We start from the raw sequence: 25,460 nt of genomic DNA, 5'->3' as shown, positions 1-25,460 counted from the left end.
GTCCAATGTAGTTGTTACAATTCTTGCAAGGTATTTTAGAAATGACATTAGTTTTGTTTGTTGTCTGTATGGGGTCTTTCAAGTTCATTAACTGCTGTTTTAGTGTCTTGGTGGGTTTGTGGACTGCCATGATGCCAAGGGGTCTGAGTAGTCTGGCAGTCATTTCTGAGATGTCTTTGTAGGGGAGAGTGGCTAGGGTTTCTGGACGTGTTTTGTCTGCTTGTTTGGGTTTGTTGCTGAGAAATCGGTGGACTGTGTTCACTGGGTACCCATTCATTTTGCTCTGCGTAGTTCCTCTGTGCCGCAGTGTGTGTTGGCTTATTGAAATAATATTCTGATGCAGATTCATTTGTGGATGTTGGAATGATTGCTTCTGTAGTTCAGTATTTGGTCCATATGTGGTGTTTTCTTGTAGATTAATAGAGGTTTATAAAATCATGAGTATCAACAAAGTCAATCGTGGGTGTCTTTTCCCTAAAGTGGGGGATATCAAGACTCAGGAGCACATTTTTTAAGGTGAGAGGAGAAAGATTTAAAAAGGACGAGGGGTAATGTTTTTACACGAGAGTGGATGGTGTGTGGAATGAAGTGGTAGATGTGGGTGCAGTTCCAATGTCTAACAGATATTTGGATGAATAGGAAGGGTTTGAAGGGATTTGGGAGAAGTGAGTTTTGAGACGTTTTGTAGCTCAGGTTGAGGTTCTCGATGTAGGTTTGCTCCCTGAGTTGGAAGGCTTGTTTTTCAGATGTTTCGTCACCATACTAGGTAACGTGTTCAGTGAGCCGCCGAATGAAACACCGGTGGTGTAGCCCGCTTTTTATTTATATGTTTGAGTTTCCTTGGGAAACTGTATTCTGTTTTATGTTTTTCTTAAAGCTCAATCTGTGACTACCAGTGAACATCTCTCTGAATCCAGTCTCAGGGATCCAATCCCAGGGTTGATGCTGGGCTCACACGCTGGATGTGTATCAGCAGTGGCAGGATCTGTGCCATTGGCAGCTCCATACAAATAGCAAGAGGCCATTCAGCCCCTTAGACCAGTTCGGCCACTCTGTTCGATTATGGCGGATATTTTTCTGAACTATTTTCAACCGCTTTTATTCCATAACCCTCATCCCCTTAACCAACAAAAGTCGATCAATCTCAGCCTTAAACCTTTCAGCTAATGTCTGGTCTGTACAGTTGATGGCGGAGATTGTTCTGGATTTCCATAACATTTGTGTTAGGGAGTGCTGCCTGATGTCACCCTACATGCCGATACGCTGCTTACTCTCTGAGGAGACGGTGGTATCATGGCCGTGTCACCTGGCCAGCTATCCAGAGGCTCAGGCTAATGTCCAGGGGGAGTGGGTTCAAGTCCCACCTCAGCAACTGTCAAAACTCACTTGGTTCTCTAATGCCCATGAGGGAGCAAAATCCACCAACGCTACCCAGTCTGGCCTACGGATCCTTCCACTGCTGATACACATCCACTGTGAGCCCAGCATTAATGCTGGGACTGGATTCAGAGTCCTGTTCACTGGTAGTCGCAGACTGAGCTTTAAGAAAAACACGAAACAGAATAAAGTCATACTGCATGACTCCAGGCCCACAGTGACGTGGTTACCCATTGCAAGGACTGAGCATGGTCTCAGTTCAGGGAGGAAGAGGGATGACCATCGGATGCTGGGTCTCGCAGTGATGGGATACCCAGGCCCTGTAAAAGAATCAAGCAAAGTAAAACTGTAGCCGTCTGACTGACTGACTGTCAGGCAAAGCCCTGTTGTTCTTTTTTTTTCTCTCTCCCTCTCCCTCTCCCTCTCCCTCTCCCTCTCCCTCTCCCTCTCCCTCTCCCTCTCCCTCTCCCTCTCCCTCTCCCTCTCCCTCTCCCTCTCCCTCTCCCTCTCTCTCTCTCTCTCTCTCTCTCTCTCTCTCTCTCTCTCTCTCTCTCTCTCTCTCCCTCCCTTGTTTTCTGTCTATCTCCATTAGTCCTTCTCTCTTTACCCCTCTCTCTTTGTGATCTCTCTCACTCTCTTTCTATCTACCTCACCCCATCTGTCTCTCTTTTTCTACCCCAACCCTCCCCACACACTGGTCTCTGACACCACCACACCCCCCGCAACCCCATTTCTTTTGCTTCCTCTTGCTGTCTGTCCCTCTCCTCTCACTTTCCCCCCCCAACCCTGCGCCCCTGGTCTCTGTGTTCCTCCAGATCTCCCTTGTTTTTCACTATTTCCCTTATTTCCTCTATCTCATCCTCCCTACCACCACCAGCAGAGGAGACAGTTTCTCTATTTGAAATACTTCAATTCTTCTGTTCAGTTGCAGCTGTAAATATTGATTAAAGGGAAACTGTTGCTGATTTCTGGCGTTAGACCGAACCTGCCTGCTTCTGTTCCTTGCTAGGCGACTCTCTCATGTTTCTGGTCATCGCTCGTACTATTTACATGGAGCAGGCAGTGAGCTGCAACACGCCTTGGTCCAGTTTACAATGAGCAAGCTCCTCAGCAAGGTGAGTCCCCTTGATGCTACTGAGTGACTCTGTACTTCCATAGAATGCCTACAGTATGGAAACAGGCCCTTTGGCCCAACGAGTCCACACTGACCCTCCAATATGTAACCCACCCAGACCCATTCCCCATTACTCTACATTTACTCCTGACTAATGTGTCTAACGTACACATCCCTGAACACTATGGGGCAATTTCCCAGGGCCAATCCACCCTGACCTGCACATTTCTGGACTGTGGGAGGAAACCGGAGCACTCGGAGGAAACCCACGCAGACACGGGGAGAATGTGAAAACTCCACACAGACAGTCACCCGAGGCTGGAATCGAGCCCGGATCTCTGGCGCTGGCAGGCAACACTGCTAACCACTGAGCCACCGTGCCACCCAATTTGCTGCCTTACCCCAGTTCCAACTCCTGTTCACAAAACTAGCGTTCATCTGGCTGAGGCTGGAGCAAGAGCTGGGGTGCATTCCCCAGAGGATTCAGTCTCGATACTCCACAGTGAAGTACATGGAGATTGCTGATCTCAAAACAGCCCTTCCCAGCTTTACCTATCTCCTGTCGATACAGGATGAAAAATACATTGTTTTTCCTGTCAGTATCTGGTGTTATTAATCACCAGCTGAAACTTGTACGTGTACATGTACGCACTCAGCGTTTGCAACATTCACACCTGCCTTGCCCTCCCCATCTGTTAAAATTCTATCAGATACTAACCACCCTTGTGTTCCATGACCAGGTATCCATCTTTCTGTGAGAGTCCAGACAGTAACCATCAACAGAATAGTTTCCCGTGATGCTAGAAACATCTGGGTCCCACATTATCCTCGCTGATAGCAACACCGTCCTGATCTCAACGAGGTCAGAAGTCACACAACACCAGGTTATGGTCCCACAGGTTTATTTGAAATCGCAGCCTTTCGGAGCACAGCTCCTTCATCATTAAAACCTGTTGGCCTATAACTTGGTGTCATGTGACTTCTGACTTTGTACACCCCAGTCCAACACCAGCACCTCCACATACTGATCCCAACCGAGAGTGGTTACAGTTATATAGCATGGAAACAAACGCTTCAATCCAACTTGTCCATGCTGACCAGATATCAGAAATTAATCTAGCCCCATTTGCCAGCATTTGGCCCATATCCCTATTAAACCCTTCCTATACATATCCCCATTCAGATGCCTTTTAAATGTTGTAATTGTACCAGCATCCTCCATTGTTGAGTATAGGATTTGGGAGGTCATGTTGCGGCTGTACAAGACATTGGTTAGGCTACTTTAGGAGCACTGTTTAGGAACACTGCATTCAGTGCTGGCCTCCCTGCTAAAGCAAAGATATTATGAAACTTGAAAGGGTTTAGAAAAGATTTACAAGGATGTTGCCGGGGTCGGAGGGTTTGTGCTTTTGGGAGAGGATGAATAGGCTGGGGCCTGTTTTCCCTGGAGCGTCGGAGGCTGAGGGGTGAGGTTTATAAAATCACGAGGGGCAAAAACTGTAAACCTGAAATACTGCAAGTCTACTGTATCATCACAATCTCCATGGAGTCAGTTGTGTGCGCAAGTGAGAAGACTCTCTGCCAATATGCTTTATTTAAGGCCATGTTACATTATTATTTAAGAGATTTGTGCTGTAAATTAATCCACTCTAACCTGCACATCCCTGGACACTATGGGCAATTTAGCATGGCCAGATTACCCTGACCTGCATATCTTTGGACTGTGGGAGGAAACCAGAGCAGACCCACACCGACACAGGGGGAATGTGCAAAATCCACACGCAGTCGCCCGAGACTGGAATCGAACCCGGGTCCCTAGCGCCGTGAGGCAGCTGTTTAACCACTGAGCCACTGTGCTTAGGGATTAGACAGAAAATGCGATTGCACAAAAGGTGAATGATGACTGCAGCAATTATTAACATGTGACAGAACTTTACTGTCATTAGCAATTCCATCATGGACACTTTTAACTTGGTAACTGTGCTAACAGGTGGATTCGGTGCTTTCTCTGATGCCTTTGTGATTTTTCTCTCCCCAGGGGTTCACGCCAATAACTGTACCGGACATGCTGAGAGGTGCTGTGTTTGTAAGTACCAAATTCTACAGCCTCTGCAGTACAGAAACAGGCCATTCAGCCCATCATGTCCATGCTGGTGTTTGTGCCCCATACTACCATCCTCCTTGCCAGTCACACTTTATCCCATTTGAGCTATCGGGAGAGGTTGAATAGGCTGGGGCTGTTTTCCCTGGAGCGTTGGAGGCTGAGGGCGTGACCGTATAGAGGTTTATAAAATCATGAGGGGCATGGATAGGATAAGTAGACAAAGTCTGTTCCCTGGGGTAGGGGAGTCCAGAACTAGAAGGTGTAGGTTTTGGGTGAGAGGGGAAACTAAGGGGCAACTTTTTCACGTAGTGGGTGGTATGTGTATGGAATGAGCTGCCAGAGGAAGTGGTGAAGGCTGGTACAATTACAACATTTAAAAGGCATCTGGATGGGTATATGAATAGGAAGGGTTTGGAGGGATATGGGCTGGGTACTGGCAGGTGGGACGAGATTGGATTGGGATATCTGGTTGGCATGGACGGGTTGGACCAAAGGGTCTGTTTCTGTGCTGTACATCTCTCTGACTCAGATCAGAACCCATCAAAATAGTACAGGAAGGTAGCCTCAACATTTTCTTTAAAACAGGAAAATGTTAGATGTGAAGTTCCAGATGGGATCCAACTGGTCCAACTGCTCGATGTTAAATAAAACACAATTTTATGCACTCTAGTTATAAAAGAAAGAGGAATGTGGACTAACTTGACTGAGCAATAGATACAGTACCTATTTATTATTAACTGTTCCAATACAATAACACTCCTTGGCCAAAAGGTAAACTCAGACAGATTCTCACATGCAGTCCTCCAAACCAGGAGAAAGGAACATTCAGAGTGTAGCAGCCAGGAGACATTCACTGAGGCTTCCAACTCTGAGACCCCTGATTAAAGTTAAACCTTAAAAAATAAAAATAACTAAACAGCCTGGTCGATGAGAGCTGGCCACTCCCAGGCTAGAATTCCATTGTTCCAACTTTTGTTAAAAAAAAACCACAAGGCTTCACAAATTGTTTACTTTCTGAGAGACAGCTCCATGCACTGCCTTACAACTGCCCTTCAAAAAGAAATTCGGATCAAAATAACCTGTTAAAGTGACAGCCTTGACACACTCCAACTGGTGTATCATATTATTTCCTACTCCCTCGTGTGTTTCGAAGTAGTGAGCCCCACGCTCTCACCACACTGCCTGTGTGGCTACGTGGTTCCTGTCGAGTTAGTGTGGAGCTGCAGCGAGTCATCAGGAAGGCAAATGGTGTCAACGGCAAGGGGAATGGCAGATAAAAGTCAGGAAACTTTACTGCGTCTGTCCGAGGTTTGGTTGAGACCACATCTGGAGTACTGTGTCAAGTTTTTGTGTGTCTGTCTCTGTGTCTGTAGAAATCAGTGTCTTCAAAATATCTCAGATGTTCATAGCTTTTCATTCCCTGCACAAAGGCTGGGCCTGATTTTGAGTCATAGGGTCATACAGCATGGAAACAGACCCTTCGGTAAATGCTGACCATAATCCCAAACTAAACTGGTCCCACCTGCCTGCACTTGACCCATATCCTTCCAAACATTTCCTCTTCATGTATTTATCTAAATGTCTGTCTTTTTAAATGTTGTAATTATACCCACATCCACCACTTCCTGTTGAAATTAATTCCACCCACGAACCACCCTCTGTGTGTATAATATATATATTTTTAAAAATTCCCCTCCTTTTTTTTTAAACTCTCTCCTCTCACCTTAAAAATATGCCCCCTAGTCTTGAAATCCCCCACGCCAGGGAAAAAGACACCTGCCATTCACCATCTATAACCTTCATGATTTTATTAACCTCTAAGTTCACCCCTGAACTTCCTATGCCCCAGTGGAAAAATGTCCCAGCCTCTTCAGCCTCTCCCCATAACTCAAACCCTCCATTCCTGGCAACCTCTTAATAAATCTCTTCTGAACTCTCTCCAGCTTAATAATATCCTCCCTATAACAGGGAGACCAGAACTGGACACAGTACTCCAGCCTCACCAATGTCTTGTACAACCTCAACATGACGTCCCAACTCCTATACTCAAAGGTCTGAGCAATGAAGGCAAGTGTGGTAAATGCTGCCTTAACTCCCTCTGTCTATAGATGACGCAAACTTCAAAGAATTATGTGCCCGAAACCTTGGGTCTCTCTGTGGTACAACACTACCCAAGGCTCTATACAGAACTAGCTTGATTATCCAAACGTCAATCATCCAAATTTCTGATTACCCGAGCAAGGTCTCGGAAAAATGTTATGTTATCCAAACAAAATACTCCCCACCCGTCTCAATCAGATAATAGAGGTTGTTCTGTACATGTAGGTTGTGGGCCAAGTGTGGAACTGGGTGATGTCGAGCAGGAGAATTCCCTTGGTACTGAGCCCTGTCAGAATCCTGAGAGACTTGGCTGGATGACAAATGTTTCCGCATTGGCGATGGCGCCAGTTACTGCTGCTGTGCAGACTGAGAATGATGGAAACTTGCAGAAGCAGGTCATTCAGCCCAGCCTAACAGGGCCAGCTGCTTCAAGGAACTGTGACAACCGAACCATTTTTTTCCCCAGAGCTCTGCAAGTTCACGTGTGTGACCAGTGGACTTTTTAAAAACTACCTCCAATGCACTGCTTTACCTGCCCTTTCAGAATGTGTGTCCCAGATGCCAGCCAGGACCTGGGTGAAGGAATTTCTCCGTAAATACGTCTTATTCTTTTGCCAGCTTATTAACCCTTGTCCTGTTGTTTCTAAAGCCGGGGCTTTCAAACGTCAATGACCTGTTTTTCTAGGAAGGCTGCGGGATGCGGCCCAATGCCAAATCCTCCCAGGTTTACCAGCTTGACCCGACTCGCTTTGAAGACCTCTGCCTGGCAGGAACAGCCGAGGTTGGCATCGCAGGTAAATCTGTCACGGAGGGTTCGCGCGACATGAACAAACCTTGTTGTAACCCTGCGATCACGCTGATGTCTTTAAACTGGGTAAAGAAGTTTACATGATAGGAATAAGCTATTTCATCTGGGGAGGGGCTGGGTGAAAACAAAGTGGAAGGCAAAACATTTTTGTGTTATGGAACCCTCAAAATATATTCAGAAGATAGTCTGGACCCTAACTGAAGGGAAGTATAAGGTGTTGCGTTCCAGATGCAATTTGGTTGGTCAAACTACCAGAATTAAAGCAAAGCACGCTTTATTCATCCATGATAGTTAAAATACAACAAAAGAGAAAAGGGATTGGAATAACTTAAATCTATTGGAAAACTAAACAGGATAGTACATTATTTAATCACTGAACAGTAACTGTTCCAATATAGCAACATCCCAGAAACAGACTTGGCAAAATAGATTATCTCACGCACAGTTCTCCAGTCCAGGAACAAAAATATCTAGAGAAAACTGTGAATATGTATGTGTACTTATGTATATTAGTGAGAGAGGTACTATAGCATCCAACCCCAGCTTTCAGACCCAGCAACAATTACTGGAAGACTAAAACTAAAAACCCTGGTTCTGTTGGACTTTGACTCCACCCGCTCAGGCTGCTCCTATTGTTCCATCTTTAACAAAACCCCTCAAGACCTCACGTTTACTTTATTAGATCCAAATTGACAGCTTAGTACCTCTGTCTTGAAAATAAGACTGCTGCTACTGAGCGTCGGGGGTGGAGGGAGTGGAAGTTTGTGGATGTGGTGCCAATGAAGTGGGGGTTGCTTTGTTCCTGGATGGTGTGGAGCTTCTTGAATGTTGTTGGAGCTGTCCCCATCCAGGGGAAGTGGGGAGTATTCCAACACACTCCTGAGTTGTAGATGGTGGACAGTCTTTGGGAAGACAGGAGGGGCAGGATTTCCAGCCTCTAACCTGCTGTTGTAGCCACAGTCAGTCTTCATAAACAAAACCGAATAAAATACAGCTCTTAAAGCCATGTTATTGTCACATTTGGGGTGGTTTACCTTGGAGCAGAGGACACCGAGTGGGGCGACATGATTTGAGATGTGTAAAAGCGAGGGACCTACACAGGAGGGCGTTTTCCCGCTTGGTGGAGACATCCGTGACCAGCGGGCGCAGGTTTACAGTCAGGGGCAGGAGGTTCAGTGGGGATCGGGGAAAGTAGTTTTACCGGGAGGGTGGTGGGATCTGGAACTCACTGCCTGTAAGGCTATTCAAGGCAGAAACCCTCATCAGGTTGAAGAAGTATTTGGATGCGAACATGCAACGCCAAGGCAATGGGCCAAGTGCTGGAAAAAGACCACAGCAGACTCAATGGGCCAAATGACCTTTCTCTGCACTATAGGCCTCGATGACTGACTGTGGCTACAACAGCAGGTTAGAGGCTGGAAATCCTGCCCCTCCTGTCTTCCCAAAGCCTGTCCACCATCTACAACTCAGGAGTGTGTTGGAATACTCCCCACTTCCCCTGGATGGGGACAGCTCCAACAACGTTCAAGAAGCTCAACACCATCCAGGAACAAAGCAACCCCCACTTCATTGGCACCACATCCACAAACACCCACTCCCTCCACCCCCGACGCTCAGTAGCAGCAGTGTGTACCATCTACAAGATGCACTGCGGAAATTCACCAAAGATCCTCAGACAGCACCTTCCAAATCTATGAGCACTCCCATCTAGAAGGAAAAGATATATGGGAACACCACCCCCTGTGAGTTTCCCCATCAAACCACTCACCATCCTAACTTGGAAATGTAGAGATGTACAGCAGAGAAACAGATACTTCGGTCCAACTCATCCACGCCGACCAGAGAATTCTAAACAAATTCAGTCCTGTTCTGTGATTGACTATTTCTGTTTAATTTGTTGAAATGTTCTTCATGCCTGTCAGCATCAGCTTTATTTTGCATTTATGTAGCACCTTTACATGAGTGGGTTCTTCTTCTTTACGTCTCTGGTCAATGACAGGTCCAGCCAACAGCAGGTTCTGAATCCATCCCAGTTGGGACGGGAATTGCACCTTATTGGTACCAATCTGATCCCCATTGGTGATCCAGCTAACTGGCCACCCAGCGAGTCCCTGTTGCATGTGGTGACAGACGTATTTAAGTGCACATTATAGCCCAAATGGTGGTGGTCGAGGCCCCAACACTTTTTTTTTCCCCAAAATGCAGCTGAGCAAGAAGGATTGCAGATTAATACTCAGTCATGTCAAATCCTGGAGCAGGATTCAACCCTGGAGCTCTCAGCTCAGAGTCAGGGGTGCTACCCACTGCACCTCAAGACCTCCACAGATGTGAGATCGACTATTAAATCCAGCAGAGAATTGCTTTCCCAGAAGGGGCCATGGGAACGTGAGTTGTACTCCCACGGAGCGTAGTTAAGTTGGCATTTGTAGGGAAGCTATAAGGTTAAAAACAAGAGGGAGAAAAGGATATGTCAGTGGGATTTGAGGAAGAATGAACAAGAGACTTGTGTGGATATGTTGGACCAAATGTCATGTTTCCGTGCTGTGAATAATTTGTAACCTGTTTCGCTGTTGAAAGATATTCTTGTTTTTTTTTCACAGGTTATTTCATGGACCATGCTGTTAACCTGCAGGATCTGCCTGTGAGGTAACATGAATCATTGAGGAGTGTTCTTGATGTCTCAATCTGCTGTCTGTGTACGGCTGGTTAACAAACATTACTGTGTCACTTCTGTGCTGCACTCTGAGCACTCTCTCTCACTCACTTCGTCTTGCACTCGCATGCTCTTCCTTCCTTCCTTTCTCTCTCTCTCTCTCTCTCTCTCTCTCTCTCTCTTTTGCTCCCTTCCAGTTACTTGGTGAGACTGAGATACTGTCACCAGAGTCTCCAGCCTGTGACACCCAGGAGTTCAAGCTCTACTGGAGAGGCGCCAGTTGCAGGGAGGGGTGAGATGAGAGACCAGCTAATGGCCTTTCTGGTATTGTGGCAGAAATGTAACTCTCATCCCAGAAGAACTGCCTGCTCCTCTTCAAATTGTGGACATCTTTGACGGGCTCACATTTTGATATCTAATCCGAAGGTCAGGAGCACCGACAGGGCGGCGCTCCCTCGGCGCTGACCCTCTGACAGGGCGGCGCTCCCTCGGCGCTGACCCTCTGACAGGGCGGCGCTCCCTCGGCGCTGACCCTCTGACAGGGCGGCGCTCCCTCGGCGCTGACCCTCTGACAGGGCGGCGCTCCCTCGGCGCTGACCCTCCGACAGGGCGGCGCTCCCTCGGCGCTGACCCTCCGACAGGGCGGCGCTCCCTCGGCGCTGACCCTCCGACAGGGCGGCGCTCCCTCGGCGCTGACCCTCCGACAGGGCGGCGCTCCCTCGGCGCTGACCCTCCGACAGGGCGGCGCTCCCTCGGCGCTGACCCTCCGACAGGGCGGCGCTCCCTCGGCGCTGACCCTCCGACAGGGCGGCGCTCCCTCGGCGCTGACCCTCCGACAGGGCGGCGCTCCCTCGGCGCTGACCCTCCGACAGGGCGGCGCTCCCTCGGCGCTGACCCTCCGACAGGGCGGCGCTCCCTCGGCGCTGACCCTCCGACAGGGCGGCGCTCCCTCGGCGCTGCAGCCTACAAATACCAGCGGGAGATTTGAGCCCATGGTTTCTGGCTCATCGCTGATATTGAGCTGCAAGCCAAGAGAGTTGAAGCATTGACCCAGCTATTTGACCGTGGGAGGTATCAGCTAACACTTATGAACTCCAGCAGATGCCTCTATTTTGAACTGACTGGGGGTCCAGCTGCCTAGTCCAGACCTACCCGCCATCTCCCTCAAGCTGAGAGAAAGTGTCTCCTAACCACAAGAGTAAACCGTGGAGCTTTCAGACTGTCGCTTAACAGCCGTGCAGCTGAAACCTGACTGAGCTACCACTGTCTTAATGTTCCTGTCTTCCTCAAGTGGGTAGTCATGGCGAGACAGGACACCCCTGGAGTTTACCCCCCCCCCCCCCCCCTGCTTCGGCCCTTGCCTTCATTGATCTACACTGGGCCCTAAGTTTAGAAGGACAGGAAGAGTTCATTCGGCCCATCAAGCCTGAACTAGCCCTTCAAGGGAGCGTAGTCACCTCTTGCCCAGCTCCTCATTCCCCCTCATGTTAATTCTATCCAAATAGTCAGCCACTGGCCCCTCTCACGCCTTGAGGGAACCTGCCTCCACCACGCAGCAAATTAGGGTCCTTCCCAGACCCTAATTACTCGCTGGGTGGAAACAGTCTTTCTCACGTCACCTTTTGCAAATTGCTTTCGGTTCCTACTCCCCTCTAGTTCTTGGTCCTTTTCCCAGACAGGAACAGCTTCTCCCTATCTACTTGACCCATGCTTTGGAAAAATCTCCATCAAGCCGCCTCTTAGCCACTGCCTTTCGAAAGAGAACAATCCCAGCTTCTTCTGTCTATCCTCATGGCAGACCTTTCTCATCCCCTGGACCATTCTTGTCAATCTCTCCAATACATTCATGTCTCTCAGTCAACATGGGCACAAGCTTTTTCCTAAATCTTTCCCATGTCTCTCTCTGTCCCCCACCCCCGTTTCTCCCTTCTTTCCCCCCCCCCCCACCGTATCACTCTGCCCCCCCCCACCACCCCGCTCTGGGTTTCTCTCTCTTTCTCTCTCCCCCCCCCCCCCCCCACCACAGTCTCTCCTTTCCCCCCCCGCCCCCTGCCCCGTTTCCCCTCTCCAAACCTCTGAAAGCTTCCTATGTGTAGGTAGACCTGGCCCTGTGTACAGATACGTTGGTGTTGAATGTACCTGAGGAGAGGAAAGGCAGTGTGATGGGAGTCAGTATTGCTCTCTCCTGTTGCAGGATGGTGTGTTGCAGCACGTGCTACAGAGCAGAGACCGACACTGGCAGAGAGGCCTGGGGACTGTACAGAGTCCACCATTTCACCAAGGTACCACTTCCCCGAGCCTGTGGCATGTTTTGATTTGTCCTTTGGTGGGGGGGGGGGATGATTGTGGAGGGAGTGGTGTTTGCCCTTTGTGTATCTTCAATATCTCTGGGAGATTTGCCCTTTGGTCTTCTCTGCTCTCGGGGGAAATACGAACAAGGTGTATGTGGACTGTAGTCACAATTTAACCGGAAGTGCTCCACTGAGGCCTGGCCTATCTGCAGCCTGTTTGTGCTTTGTTGAAGGTAGAGATGTTTGGAGTGACCGCTGCAGAGACTGGCACTGAGAGCACAGAGCTCCTGGATGAGTTTGTGATGCTGCAGAAGGAGATCTTCTCTGACCTTGGACTCCATTACAAGTAAGACTGAGAGCTGAAGCGTTTTAAGGAACGTGATGTTTGTTTGCAGGTTGGGGGGTACTGTTTTTTTTTTAATTTTCTCTTTCCCTCCCTGTCAAGCTGGGGTAGACTTTCCTCACATCTCAACTACCTCCCTGCCTCCCCACCCCCTCATAGCCAAAATTCCCCTTCCCAGACTCCTTACACCCCCCAACACCACCACCACCACAGCCAGTATTCCCAATCCCAGAGTCTCCCTCTCTGCCACAACCAGTATTGCCATTCCCACACTTGCCCCCTCTCCCACATCAGTATTCCTATTCCTAGACCTGCCCTCTTTCCCACCGACATTCCCAGACTCTTTTCCCCCATCCACAGCCAGCATTCCGGTTCCCAGACCTTCCCTCTCTCCCACTGACCATTTCCATTCCCAGCCCTGCCCCCTCTCCCACAGCCAGTATTCCCATTTCCAGACTCACCCCTCTCCCCATAGTCAGCATACCCATTCCCAGACTTGCCCCCCTCTCATTGACCATTCCTATTCCCAGACTCTTTTCCTCCTCCCCCCACCTCTCCCACAGCCAGTATTCCCATTCCCAGTCCTGCCCCCTCTCCCAAAGCCAGTATTCTCATTCCCAGCCCTCCTCTTCCTTGAGGACCCCAGCCCTGACCATGCCCAGCAGTTGATATGTAGCTCTGGGCAACACTCTCCCCTTTAGACAGTCCCCCCTCAGTGAGCTGGATACCTTGCAATGCCGTACGGTGGGAGTTCTGCACTGTCCGAGGTATTGATCTCTAGATGGGACATTAAAGAGAAAGTGTGAGGTTGTGCACTTTGGTAAGATGAATAAAAATGAAGTATATTTTCTAACTGGGGAAAGGCTTCAGAAATCTGAAGCACAAAGGGACTTGCGAGTCAGAGTTCAAGGTTCTCTTAAGGTTAACAGCCAGGTTCAATTGGCAGTTAGGACGGTTATGCAATGTTAGCGTTCATATCGAGAAGTCTATAACTCAACAACAGGGGTGTATTGCTGAGGCTGTAGTCAGACCACATTTGGGGATACTGAGCAGAGCTCCTTAACTAAGGACCATCCAGGAGAGAGCAGCCTGCATGATGGACCTTGCATCCACTCCCCATCTCCCAAACCGCAACCCCCCCCCCCCCGACGCTCAGTAGCAGCAGTGTGTACCATCTACAAGATGCACTGCAGAAATTCACCAAAGGTCCTCAGACAGCACCTTCCAAACCCACGACCGCTTCCATCTAGAAAGACAGGGGCAGCAGATACATGGGAACAACACTTCCTCATTCTTTACTCCATTTAGCCTTACCCCAGTGTCAGAGGGTTTGAGCTGCAGGAAGAGGTTGAACAGGCTGGGGCTGTTTTCCCTGGAGCGTCGGAGGCATGGATAAGGTATATAGACAAAGTCTTTTCCCTGGGGTGGGGGAGTGAGAACTAGAGGGTTTAGGGTGAGAGGGGAAAGATGTAAAAAAGGATGTTAGGGGCAGCTTTTTCACACAGAGGGCGGTATGTGGATGGAATGAACTGCCAGTGGAAGTGGTGGAGTCTGGTACAATTACAGCATTTAAAAGGCATCTGAATGAGTATATGAATAGGAAGCATTTAGAGGGATATGGGCCAAGTGCTGGCAAAGTGGGACTAGAATAATTTAGGATATCTGGTCGGCATGGATGAGTTGGACCGAAGGGTCTCTTTCTGTGCTGTGTGACTGTATGACTCTGTGACTCAATGACCATGTGCTCAAAAGACACGAAGTCTGTCTACTCTTGTCTTTGTGCAACATTAATCCCACTTTATGCTTCCCCTACTCCCAAAAGATTCCGATGCCCTGGATTTATCCCTCACTCCCTGACAGTCCTGTTCTTACTGGCCCACATTCTCCGTATAAAGACGTACTTCTCTGCTGTCCAGCCCACCCTGTCCGAACGTCCGGTTCTGAACGAGAGTCATACCTGGTCTCTCTCTCTCTCTCTCTTTCCCTTTCCCCCCCGGCACTGTGTGTGTGTGTCTCTCTCTGTCTGTCTAATATGTGCATGTCTCTGTGTGATTGTGACTGACCTCCTGTTGTTTCTGACAGGGTGCTGGATATGCCAACCCAGGAACTTGGACTTCCGGCTTATCGGAAATTTGATATCGAGGCTTGGATGCCTGGGAGGGGTAATTATGGAGAGGTAGGTCGCTGGGATTGCCATTGACCATACTGACCTCCCTAAACAACTCCAAGGCATTGAGATAGGAGACAGATGGAGCATGCTCAGTGCTTGGGCCACTCTGGGCAGTGTTTAGACTCTACCTGAAGAGTCTACTGTGAGAGAGGGTCCTTTGTTATGCAGTGCAGTTGTATGACAAAGGGTCAGCTCCACCTCTCTGTGAACATTGATCTCTACTCTGTCTAACTTGCAAGCTGCCAGAAAGCCTGGTGGAACTGGGGAGGTGATGGCCTTGTGGCATTATCACCAGGATTGTTAATCCAGAGACAGAGGGAATGTTCTGGGGACCTGGGTTCGAATCCCTCCACAGCAGATAGTGGAATTTTGATTCATAGAATCCCTACAATGTAGATTCAGGCCACTTGGACCAACAAGTCTGCACCCTCCGAAGAGTAACCCACCCAGACCCATTTCCCTAAACTGTTACTCTACATTTACCCCTAACTGCACACCCCTGAACACTATCAGCAATTCTTATGGCCAGTTCGCATAACCTTTGGACTGTGGGAGGAAACCCACACAGACGCTGGGAGAATGTGCAAACTCCACACACAGTCGCCCCAGGGTGGGAATCGAACCTGGGTCCCTGGCACTGTGAGGCAGCAGCACCAACCAATGAGGTACTGTGCCACCCCAACTCAATTTTTAAAAAAATTGAATTAGGAATCTAATGATTGCCAGGAAAAACCCCATCTGGTTCACTAATGCCCTCTAGCGAATCAAGCTGCCATCCTTACCCTCCCCTGGCTCCATGTGTGACTCCAGACCCACAGCAATGGGGTTGACTCTTAACTGCCCTCTGGGCAATTAGGGATGGGCAATAAATGCTGGCCCAGCCAGCGATATCCCATTTAAAACAAAAAAGCTAGACTCAATCATATTTATTCAATCCCCCTCGGAAAGCTAAGGGGATGGGAGAGTACCGGAGATCAGAGTTTAGCCATTATAACTGACTGAGTGGCCTTTAATGCTGGAACATTCAATGGCAGCCATTCCTCCCATATTGCAGGCCCTAAGCACCACACAGACTGAAGCAAGGGTGATTCGGATCAAAGAATCCCGATAGGTCTGGGAGCAGGCCGTTCAGCCCATTGAGTCCACACCAACTGTCCAAAGGACGGCCCACTCCATCCCAATAACCCTGCATTTCCCCATGGTTAACTCACCCAACCTGCACGCTATGGGCAATTTAGCATGGCCAATCCATCCTAACCTGCACACCTTTGGACTGTGGGAGGAAACCGGAGCACCCGGAGGAAACCAACACAGACACTGGGAGAATGTGCAAACTCCACATACAGTCGCCTGAGGTGGGAATTGAACCTGGGTCTCTGGCGCCATGAGGCAGCAGTGCTAACCACAGAGCCACTGAATCCCAGACCACCACACATTGTATAAAATGTATTCCTTTCATTTCATTTTTCTGGTTCTCTTACCAACCACTTTGTAAATTGGCATTCCATTCTGGCAGCATGATATAATTGGAAGTACTGTAATAAAATGTGGTTTGTCTTTCATTGTAGAATTTTAATATTGTCAATTTTGCGACGAGGTCTCTCGCCTGTGTTCTTTGTGGAAGTTTGTTGCCTCACTGCAGACACTAGCTCAATTAAACTGAGAAAGCGGTTTGTTGCTGAGATGTGCGAACTATTCCCCGAGCCCTGACTGCCTTTGAGAAGCTGGTGACTGCCTTTGAGTCACTGCTGCAGTCCCTGTGTTTAGGGAGATACACACGGCGCATTTAGCAGGGGGAGTTTGCAGAGTTCCAACTCTGTAACAGTGAGGAGTATTTTCCAATTCGGGGTGGTGTGCAACCCAGAGGGAAACCTTCAGGGGGATCTGCTTCTCTTGCCCCTATAGGTGGTAAAACCCATGGGTGTGGGCAGCACAGTGGCTCGGTGGTTAGCACTGCTGCCTCACAGCACCCGGGACCCTGGGTTCAATTCCACCCTCAGGCAACTGACTGACTGTGTGGAGTTTGCACATTCTCTCCGTGTCTGTGTGGGTTTCCTCCGGGTGCTCCGGATTCCTCCCACAGTCCAAAGATGTGCAGGTTAGTGTGGTTTGGCCATGCTAAGATGCCCATAGTGTTCAGGGATGTGTAGGTTAGGTGTATTAGTCGGAGGTAAATATAGGATAATAGGCTAGGCAAATGGGTCTGGGTGGGTTACTCTTCAGAGGGTCGGTGTGGACTTGTTGGACCAAATGGCCTGTTTCCACACTGTAGGGACTCTTGGGCTTTTACTGTCCTGGCAAGTTTCAGCAGTGAATCAGCAGGGGAGGCGATAGTGTAGTAGTATTATTGTTGGACTGGTAATCCAGAGACCTGGCTCACGTTCTGAGTACCTGGGTTCAGATCCCACCAAAGCAGATGGTGGAATATGAAATCGTTTTTTAAAAATCTGGAATTAAGAATCTAATGAAATCGGGGGGGGCGGGTGAGGAAAATATCTGGTTCACAAATGTTATTTAAGGAAGGAAACTACTATCCTTACAGTTCCAAGGCAGGGTCACCGGATCCGAAAGGTTAACTGTGATTTCTCTCTGTTGCTGCTGAGCTTTTCCAGCAATTTCTATTTTTGTGCCATCCTTACCTGGTCTGGCCTACATGTGACTCCAGACCCACAGCATTATGGTTGACTCTTAACTACCCTCTGGGTAACTAGGGAAGGACAGTAAATGCTGGTCTGATCAGTGACTCCCACATCCCTTGTGTGAATATAAAGAAAAATCTGCAGATGCATCATCTTACATATGTTTAGCAGCTCCTGACGTGCAAACCTTAATTTGCTCTAATCTGTTGGTTTTAATTTGTTTCATTTCAAGCACACGCCAGTAATTTTATTTCTCATTTTGCAAGCTTTCAAGTGCATCGAACTGCACAGACTACCAGAGCAGAAGATTGAATATCATGTATTATGAGGAAAGTGGACAGCTCAAATATGCTCACACTGTAAGTAGGAAGCCTGTCTCCCTCTGTCTATCCGCACTGTAAATAATTGTAGCCCCAGCACTGATCTCTGTCTCACTCCACCCTGAAAATGCCTCCTTTTATCCCAACTGTCCTCTATGGAGTAGCCAATCCTCTATCCATGCTAATATATTACTCTATTATTAAGCAGCATTATGTGTGGTACCTTATCAAATGCCTTTGGGAATTCCAAATGCATTACATCTACTAGCTTCCCTTTATCTGTCCTGCTTGTTAACTCTTCTCAAATTTGTCAGGTATGATTTCCCCTTCAGCACAGCCACGATGGCTCAGTGATCAGCACTGCTGCCTCACAGCGCCAGGGACTCTGGTTTGATTCCACCCTCGGGTGACTCTGTGTGGAGTTTGCACATTCTCCCAGTGTCTGCGTGGGTTTGCTCCGGTTTCCCCCCCACCTCAGTCCAAAGATGGGCAGGTCAGGCTGGTTTGGCCATGGGAAGTTGCCCCATAATGTACAGGGATGTTCAGGGTGGGTGGATTAGCCATGGGGAATTGCCCCAGTGTGCAGGCTGGGTGGATTGGCCGTGCTAAATGTGGGGATAGGGTGGGCTGGGGCTAGGTGGGATCAGTACAGACTCAATGGGCATGAGACCTGCCTACGAAGTCTGTGTAATGAAGACACGAACTCCCCTCTGCCCCCAGCTAGATACTGTTGTTTATTTTAGGGGAGGGTTATTTTCTCTGTCAATCCTTAGGCTAATGACCATCGGACCACAGTAGTGACATTGAATGACCTTTGAACCCTTCCCAAGCTCCATCCATCCTTTAAAGAGCAAAACCATGTTATTTTCAAAAGCAATCCACCAACAATAGAATCCCCCCCGATGTGGAAACCGGCCCTTCGGGCTAACAAGTCCACACTGACCCTTTTGAAGAGTAACCTCCTCCACTCCTCCACCCTGTTACTTTACACTTACCCCTGACTACTGCACCTAATCTACGAACCTTGAACACTATGGGCAATTTAGCATGGCTGATGCACCCTAACCTGCACATCTTTGGATTGTGGGAGGAAACCTGAGCACCCGGAGGATACCCACGCAGACACTGGGAGAATGTGCAAACTCCACACGGACAGGTGCCCGTGGTTGGAATCGAACCCTGGAGCTGTGAGGCAGCCATGCTAACCACTGAGCCACTGTGCCGCCCCAATTGTTCAATGGGTGTTGTGACCCCTTGTATTCGCTATTGTTTCTATAAGTTTTGGCAAGTTAGTTACCATTGTCACAGCTATTAAATGAACCCTCATGTTAAACTCTGGGGAATTCCGTGTCTAAGGGACTCTAATATCCAACAGGGTCTCACCAGCCAGATGCATGGATGGTTCGCAATGGGTTTGAAATTCCCAAGAAATCGCTAAGTGGGACTGCAACCAGGGAGCTGAACCAGTCAGCCACACTGTCCCTGCTGGTGGGAGAGAGATATAGCAACTCCAGCCTCAACTTGGAATTTGGTTGGTGGGGGGGGGGGGGGGGGGAGGAGGAGGGAAAGCAGGGCAGAAGAAGAGGTGTGGAATACCAACAGATAGCACTGAGGACTTGCCCCCTCACCTCGCACTATGCAACAACACCCTGATCAGGGCTCGCTGAAAGGATGGTCTTTACAGCTACACCCATCGCTTGGCGATTGGCCTAGCCTGGCCAATCCGAGCATCTGTGCTCCACAAGGCCTTCCTATGCGGTGTGGCCCAGCCAGTGACGTATGATAAAAAGGGCTTTGTCTTTCTGCTTTGATTAGACGTCATGCCCCCTTTTTGAAAGGAAATCACTTGCTTATCCCATGCTCCCTCTGATTGCTCCCAGGTTAATGCAACCGCCTGTGCTGTACCCCGCACTCTGATCGCCATCTTGGAATGTAACCAGCTCCAGGTAAGTCTCTCGCTCTCGCGCTCTTTCGCTCTCTCCTTATCCAAGTGATGCTAGGTACACAGGAGCAGTCCATCGAGTGTCCCATGTTTGATTGCTCATGGATGCGATCATGGGCTCCTGCAGTACAGAGGGTGGCCGTTCAGCCCATCTGGCCTGTGCCAGCTCTCCATCCAACTGCCTGTTCTAGTTTTGGGAAATTTGAACCAATTGGGAAGTTACAAGTTGGAAACCTGTGTAGGACAGACTTTGTTAGAGTCTTGGAGTCATAGAATGGAATGCCTACAGTGTGGAAATAGGCCCTTCAGCCCAACAAGTCCACACTGACCTTCCAAAGACTATCCCACCCAAATCCATTCCCCTACCCTATTACTCTAAATTTAACCCCTCTAACACATTCCTGAACAGTGTGGACAGTTTAGCATTCCCGGTGGAACACAGCACGGAAATGGACCCAACTCGTCCATTCTGACCAGATATCCTACCTAATCTAGTCCCATTTGTCAGCACTTGGCCCATATCCCTCCCAACCCTTCCTATTCACATACCCATTCAGATGCCTTTTAAATACTGTAACTGTACCAACCTCCACCATGTCCTTTGGCAGCTCATTCCATACACTCACTACCCTTTGCGTGAAAAGTTGCCCCTTGGGTCCCTTTTCCCTCTCGCCTTAAATCTATACCCTCTAGCTTTGGACTCCCCTACCCAGGGGAAAAGTTATTGGTTATTTACCCTATCCATGTCCCTCCAGGATTTTATAAATAGCTATAAGGTCACCCCTCAGCCTGTGACACTCCAGGGTAAATAGCCCCCAGCCTATCCAGCCTCTCCTCATAACTCGAATCCTCCAGTCCCGGCAATGTGCTGGGAAACTTTATTCCATCATTTTTGTTTTCATTTTAACCTCCAGGTGTTCAGATGCTGGCACAGCACAGCTGGCTATTTGACTGTGGTGTGCCTCATGGGTACGCCAGGAGCTGGTTACCCACTGGCAGTGACTGTGTCTTTGGCAGTGTTTCTCCTCATTCTGCCAATGTAGCTCAGGCCTGAGAAGCCGACGGACAGTGTGTGCTCTGCCAGGATTTGTTCTGCTTCTCTTTAACAATGACCACCAGCCGGGTCTGGTTTCTCCTTCCAGGACGGCAGTGTGAGGGTTCCCTCTGTCCTCCAGCCCTACCTCGGCAAAGAAGTGATCTCTCGGCCTCCCCGCAGCCTGTTACTCTACATTGGGCCCAACCAGTACCAGCGGAATCTCAACAGGGCTCAGTGAGTGCCAACCACCCTGTAAGCGACCAGAGACTGCCCAGATCTCCATGTTGGCATTTCTTGGTACAGCTGGCATGGATGTTTGACCGAGAGGTGGTCACCTCACAGTTTAACCTTTAGTCTCTCTGTCTTGTCTTTCTCTCTCTCTCTCTGTCTTGTCTTTCTCTCTCTCTCTCTGTCTTGTCTTTCTCTCTCTCTCTCTCTGTCTTGTCTTTCTCTCTCTCTCTCTCTGTCTTGTCTTTCTCTCTCTCTCTCTCTGTCTTGTCTTTCTCTCTCTCTCTCTCTCTGTCTTGTCTTTCTCTCTCTCTCTCTCTCTCTCTTGTCTTTCTCTCTCTCTCTCTCTCTCTTGTCTGTCTTTCTCTCTCTCTCTCTCTCTTGTCTTTCTCTCTCTCTCTCTCTCTCTCTGTCTTGTCTCTCTCTCTCTCTCTCTCTCTCTCTCTCTCTCTCTCTCTCTCTCTCTCTCTCTCTCTCTCTCTCTCTCTCTCTCTCTCTCTCTCTCTCTCTGTCTTGTCTCTCTCTCTCTCTCTCTCTCTGTCTTGTCTCTCTCTCTCTCTCCCTCTCCTTGTCTTTCTCTCTCTCTTGTCTTTCTGAAGCTTCCTCAGAGGAGACTCTGATCTGGGTCTCTTGGCCCCACAGTGGAACATGAGCCAGGACTGCTTGAGGAGGGAGTGGGGAGAGGGGCTATCCTCAAGGGAACTCACTCAGGAGGAGGGAGAATTGTGCAGGAGCCCTCATCGTTCGGTCAGTGTCTTCCCAGTGATCACTTTTCCCAGAGGGACCAAGCTGACACTCATGCAGAGACTCGTGCGCGCACACAGACACTCTTCAGCAGCAAAGACACGTGGGAAGTGAACTGGCGATGCTGTCCCCAACCTTTGCCCCCATTTCCCCTAAAGGATGTGATTTCAGGTTCCGTGGAGCTCCTTGCTGTACATCTGCTTTTCAGAACGCACCGATAATTTATCTTGACAAGCAATTGGCTGAGAACAGATGGTAGAATTTTAATTTTGAAACAGATGATCACGTTTAAAGGTTTCTTGGCAGAGCTTGCGTTCAATGAAATGGAATGTGAATCACTGAGGCAGAATTGTTTCCAAAAGAGAAATAAAAAGGATTTTTTTTAAAAAGTGTGTGTGTGTATGTTTTCATTCGCAATCCACTTTAACAATATCTAGCAGTTGGAGTGGAGTTGTCCAGACAATGCATTGAAGCCTTTACAGGTGCTTTGTAATGTGTTCCATCCTCTGCTTCCAGCAGCTCTGCTGATTTATTGTTATTTTTAATGCCAGGCTGCTGGGTTCGATTCCAGCCTCTGGTGACTGTGTGGAGTTTGCACATTCTCCCAGTGTCTGTGTGGGTTTCCTCTGGGTGCTCTGGTTTCCTCCCACAATTCAAAGATGTACAGGTTAGGGTGAATTGGCTGCGCTAAACTGTCGTATAGTGCCCAGGGATGTCAGGTAAGGGTGAATTGGCCATGCTAAATTGTCCCTTAGTGTTCAGGGCCGTGTAGGTTAGATGTACAATGTAGAGGAATGGGTCTGGGTGGGTTACTCTTCAAACGGTCAGTGTGGACTTGTTGGGCCGAAGGGCCTGTTTCAACACTGTAGGGGTTCTCTGAAGATGAGCAGGGGAGATTCTTGCAAATCCCATCCCCTGTAGGCACCATCAGAGCAGCTGCGCTGGTCTTTATCAAATCACGGTTTGCGGGATCTTGCAGTGCTGAAATCAGCTGCCAGTTTTCTTATCCTATTAACTATTCTTCCCCTTTTAACCAGATTGTGAGTTAGGGAAGGCCATTCAGCCCATCCGTGAGGAAGCACTGCCCCTTGTCTCCACACAAATTCAACGCCACGTCTTCATTCTTGACACAAAGCGCCATCTTTTGATTTCAGTCCAAAATCTGGAACCTTTAACCCAACCTCCCAATCTGATTTAACGTCTTAGTCCGCAGTTGACCTGTCCATCCTCTTTAGCTATCTTGTGGAGTTGCGTGAGATTGTCCAAGACATTGTCTGGAAACATCATTTTGCCTTTTTCCCCCAATAACCGAGTGCTTAAAGGTGAGATACCTGTGCTTCCTCCAGAATCCCAATGTGGCTCAGTGGTTAGCACTGCTGCCTCACAGCACTAGAGACCTGGGTTCAATCCCAGTCTCTGGCAACTTGACTGTGTGGAGTTTGCACATTCTCCCTTTCTCTGCGTGGGTTTCCTCAGAGTGCTCTGGTTTCCTCCCACAATCCAAAGATGTGGAGGTTAGGATGAATTGGCCGTGGGAAATTGCCCCATGGTGTTCAGGGATGTATTGGTTAGGCGCATGAGGCGGGGATAAATGTCAATTAATAAAGTAGGGGGAATGGGTTACCCTCTGAGGCTCGGTGTGGACTTGCTGGGCCGAAGGGCCTGTTTCTACACTGTAGGAATTCTATGTGGAGTGACCAGGTTGAATTGAGATATCCAAGAGGGACATTGAGTGGTTTTATAGATAGCAAGTGCTGTGCGGGGATGGGGGAGAAAGGAGCAGATTGGCACTGTTAGTAGGGGTAATGGGCTGATTGGCCTCCTCCTGCACTGTACCAGTTCTGTTGCCTGTCACCAATTGCCCCCTTGAGGCTTGGACTACCCTCTGAAGTGGGCATCGATCACGTCACTGTGCGTCTGGAGTCACGTGTGGGCCAGACAGGGTAATCATAACAGATTCCCTTCTCTGAATGGTGGGTTTTTACATCAATTAATGCCCGATTCACATTCACAGTCACGGTCACAGGTGTCACCCCTGAAATCCGGCTGCCTCTGAACTCGCCCTTTGCCAGGCCGGAATGTTTACCAGAACACGTGCCAGGAAACTTGTAAACATCAGCAGACAGATCTGTGAGGTTGTAGCATTGATTTGTTTTTTATATTACTCGCTGCCCACCAAGAAAATATATCAAAGGGTGTGACAGATCTGATCAAAGTGATTCCAGAGTAAAAGATTACTGTTTTTAATAAAACAAGAGTGCATACTGGGTATGATAGATTGTGACCTCAACAGCAATATTACATAAAATCAAAATCAACTTTTTATATAGACCAGAGAATGCAGAATTAAAGTCAAACCAACTCTTAGACCAGCGTATGCAGAATTCAAACTTCTCATTCTGAATGGCTTTCAATTCCGGATTTTATTCACCAAATGTAAACTCCTCCAGCTGTCCTGGTGAGACTTGAACTCCTGTCGCGAGAGCATTAGGCTGACTAGACTTGTGACATTAACAGAATGTACCGTGTCCCCTTAAACTGGTTGAATGGCCTTTACCTGTGCTGTAAGGATCGAAGAATGGAACGTAGTTGAAAAGAAGCCTTGAAAATGAAGCGTATTTTGTGCCAATTTCTGATAAAGGTGAGATTGTATCTCGTCGTTCGAGAATGTAGTTGGATAAAACTGCTATTTTAATATATACTTGCAGCTTGGGTACTTGTTGTTCAAGTGTCGATAATGTTGCTCTGTGGCACAGTGTGCTGTGTCAGTCTCTCACTCTGCCATTCAGACGCTCAGCCTCTTCTCAACATGACCTTGGCAACTCCAGTGAAGCTGCCTTTTCATTCCTGCCACTGCTTCCCTGTCACAGGGGCAGAGAGCAAACAGCTGATGCTCCATCACCCCTCCACACCCCCTCCCCGACACTTCCAAAAACCAGTTACTCTCTCACCTTTTCTTGGCTTTTCTTTCTCTCTCTCTCTCTTTCTCTCTCTCTCTCTCTTTCTTTCTCTCTCTTTCTTTCTTTCTCTCTATCTGTCTCTCTGACATCATTGCTAAGCCTTAGCTGGATTGGATTGATTTGTTGTCACGTGTACCTAAGTACAGTGAAAAGCTTTGTTCGTGATCATAGGGTGGGAAAAAAACTTGGAACGAGGCATACAGGTTACAGTGCACAGGATGTGCGCTAGGCAAGATCAACATTATTTGAAGTTAGACAGTCCATTCACCAGTCTAGTAACAGCTGGGAAGAAGCTGTTCCTGAACCCGCTGGTGCGTGTGTTCAGGCCTCTGTATCTACTGCCTGATGGGAGAGGCTTTAGGAGAGCATTCCCAGGGTGTAATGGGTCTTTGATGATGTTGGCAGCCTTTCTGCAGCAGCGAGCCGTGTAACTGGAATCGGTGGATGGGAGGTTGGCTCCTGTGATGGTCTGGGCTGCACACACCACCTTCTCTGGTTTCTTACAGTCCTGGGCAGAGCAGTTCCCATTATGCACCCAGACAGTACGCATCTGGAAAAGGTGATGAGGGTTCGTGTGGCCATGCTGGATTTCCTGAGCTGCCTGAGGATGGAGAGGTGTTGTCGTGCCTTC

The 25,460-nt window shown here is 48.6% G+C and overlaps 1 protein-coding gene across 1 annotated transcript in view; it reads left to right on the top strand.

The window, feature by feature from the left end:
* The window catches only part of sars2 (seryl-tRNA synthetase 2, mitochondrial), a 43,705-nt gene extending 21,447 nt beyond the window's left edge, over window positions 1-22,258 (top strand). Inside the window, exons 7-16 of the mRNA XM_072549454.1 lie at window positions 2,387-2,492; window positions 4,530-4,577; window positions 7,381-7,489; window positions 10,104-10,149; window positions 12,351-12,438; window positions 12,681-12,793; window positions 14,873-14,966; window positions 17,866-17,958; window positions 19,800-19,865; window positions 21,004-22,258. Of these exons, the coding sequence (XP_072405555.1) occupies window positions 2,387-2,492; window positions 4,530-4,577; window positions 7,381-7,489; window positions 10,104-10,149; window positions 12,351-12,438; window positions 12,681-12,793; window positions 14,873-14,966; window positions 17,866-17,958; window positions 19,800-19,865; window positions 21,004-21,135 (895 nt within the window). The 3' untranslated portion in view covers window positions 21,136-22,258. The remainder of the gene's footprint in view (window positions 1-2,386; window positions 2,493-4,529; window positions 4,578-7,380; window positions 7,490-10,103; window positions 10,150-12,350; window positions 12,439-12,680; window positions 12,794-14,872; window positions 14,967-17,865; window positions 17,959-19,799; window positions 19,866-21,003) is intronic.
* Window positions 22,259-25,460: the final 3,202 nt, after the last annotated feature.

The sequence above is a fragment of the Chiloscyllium punctatum genome, chromosome 29 (assembly GCF_047496795.1).
Source record: "Chiloscyllium punctatum isolate Juve2018m chromosome 29, sChiPun1.3, whole genome shotgun sequence".
NCBI lineage: Eukaryota > Metazoa > Chordata > Chondrichthyes > Orectolobiformes > Hemiscylliidae > Chiloscyllium > Chiloscyllium punctatum.
Note: the sequence above shows the minus strand (reverse complement) of the source record. Positions and strands in the feature narration are given on the sequence as shown.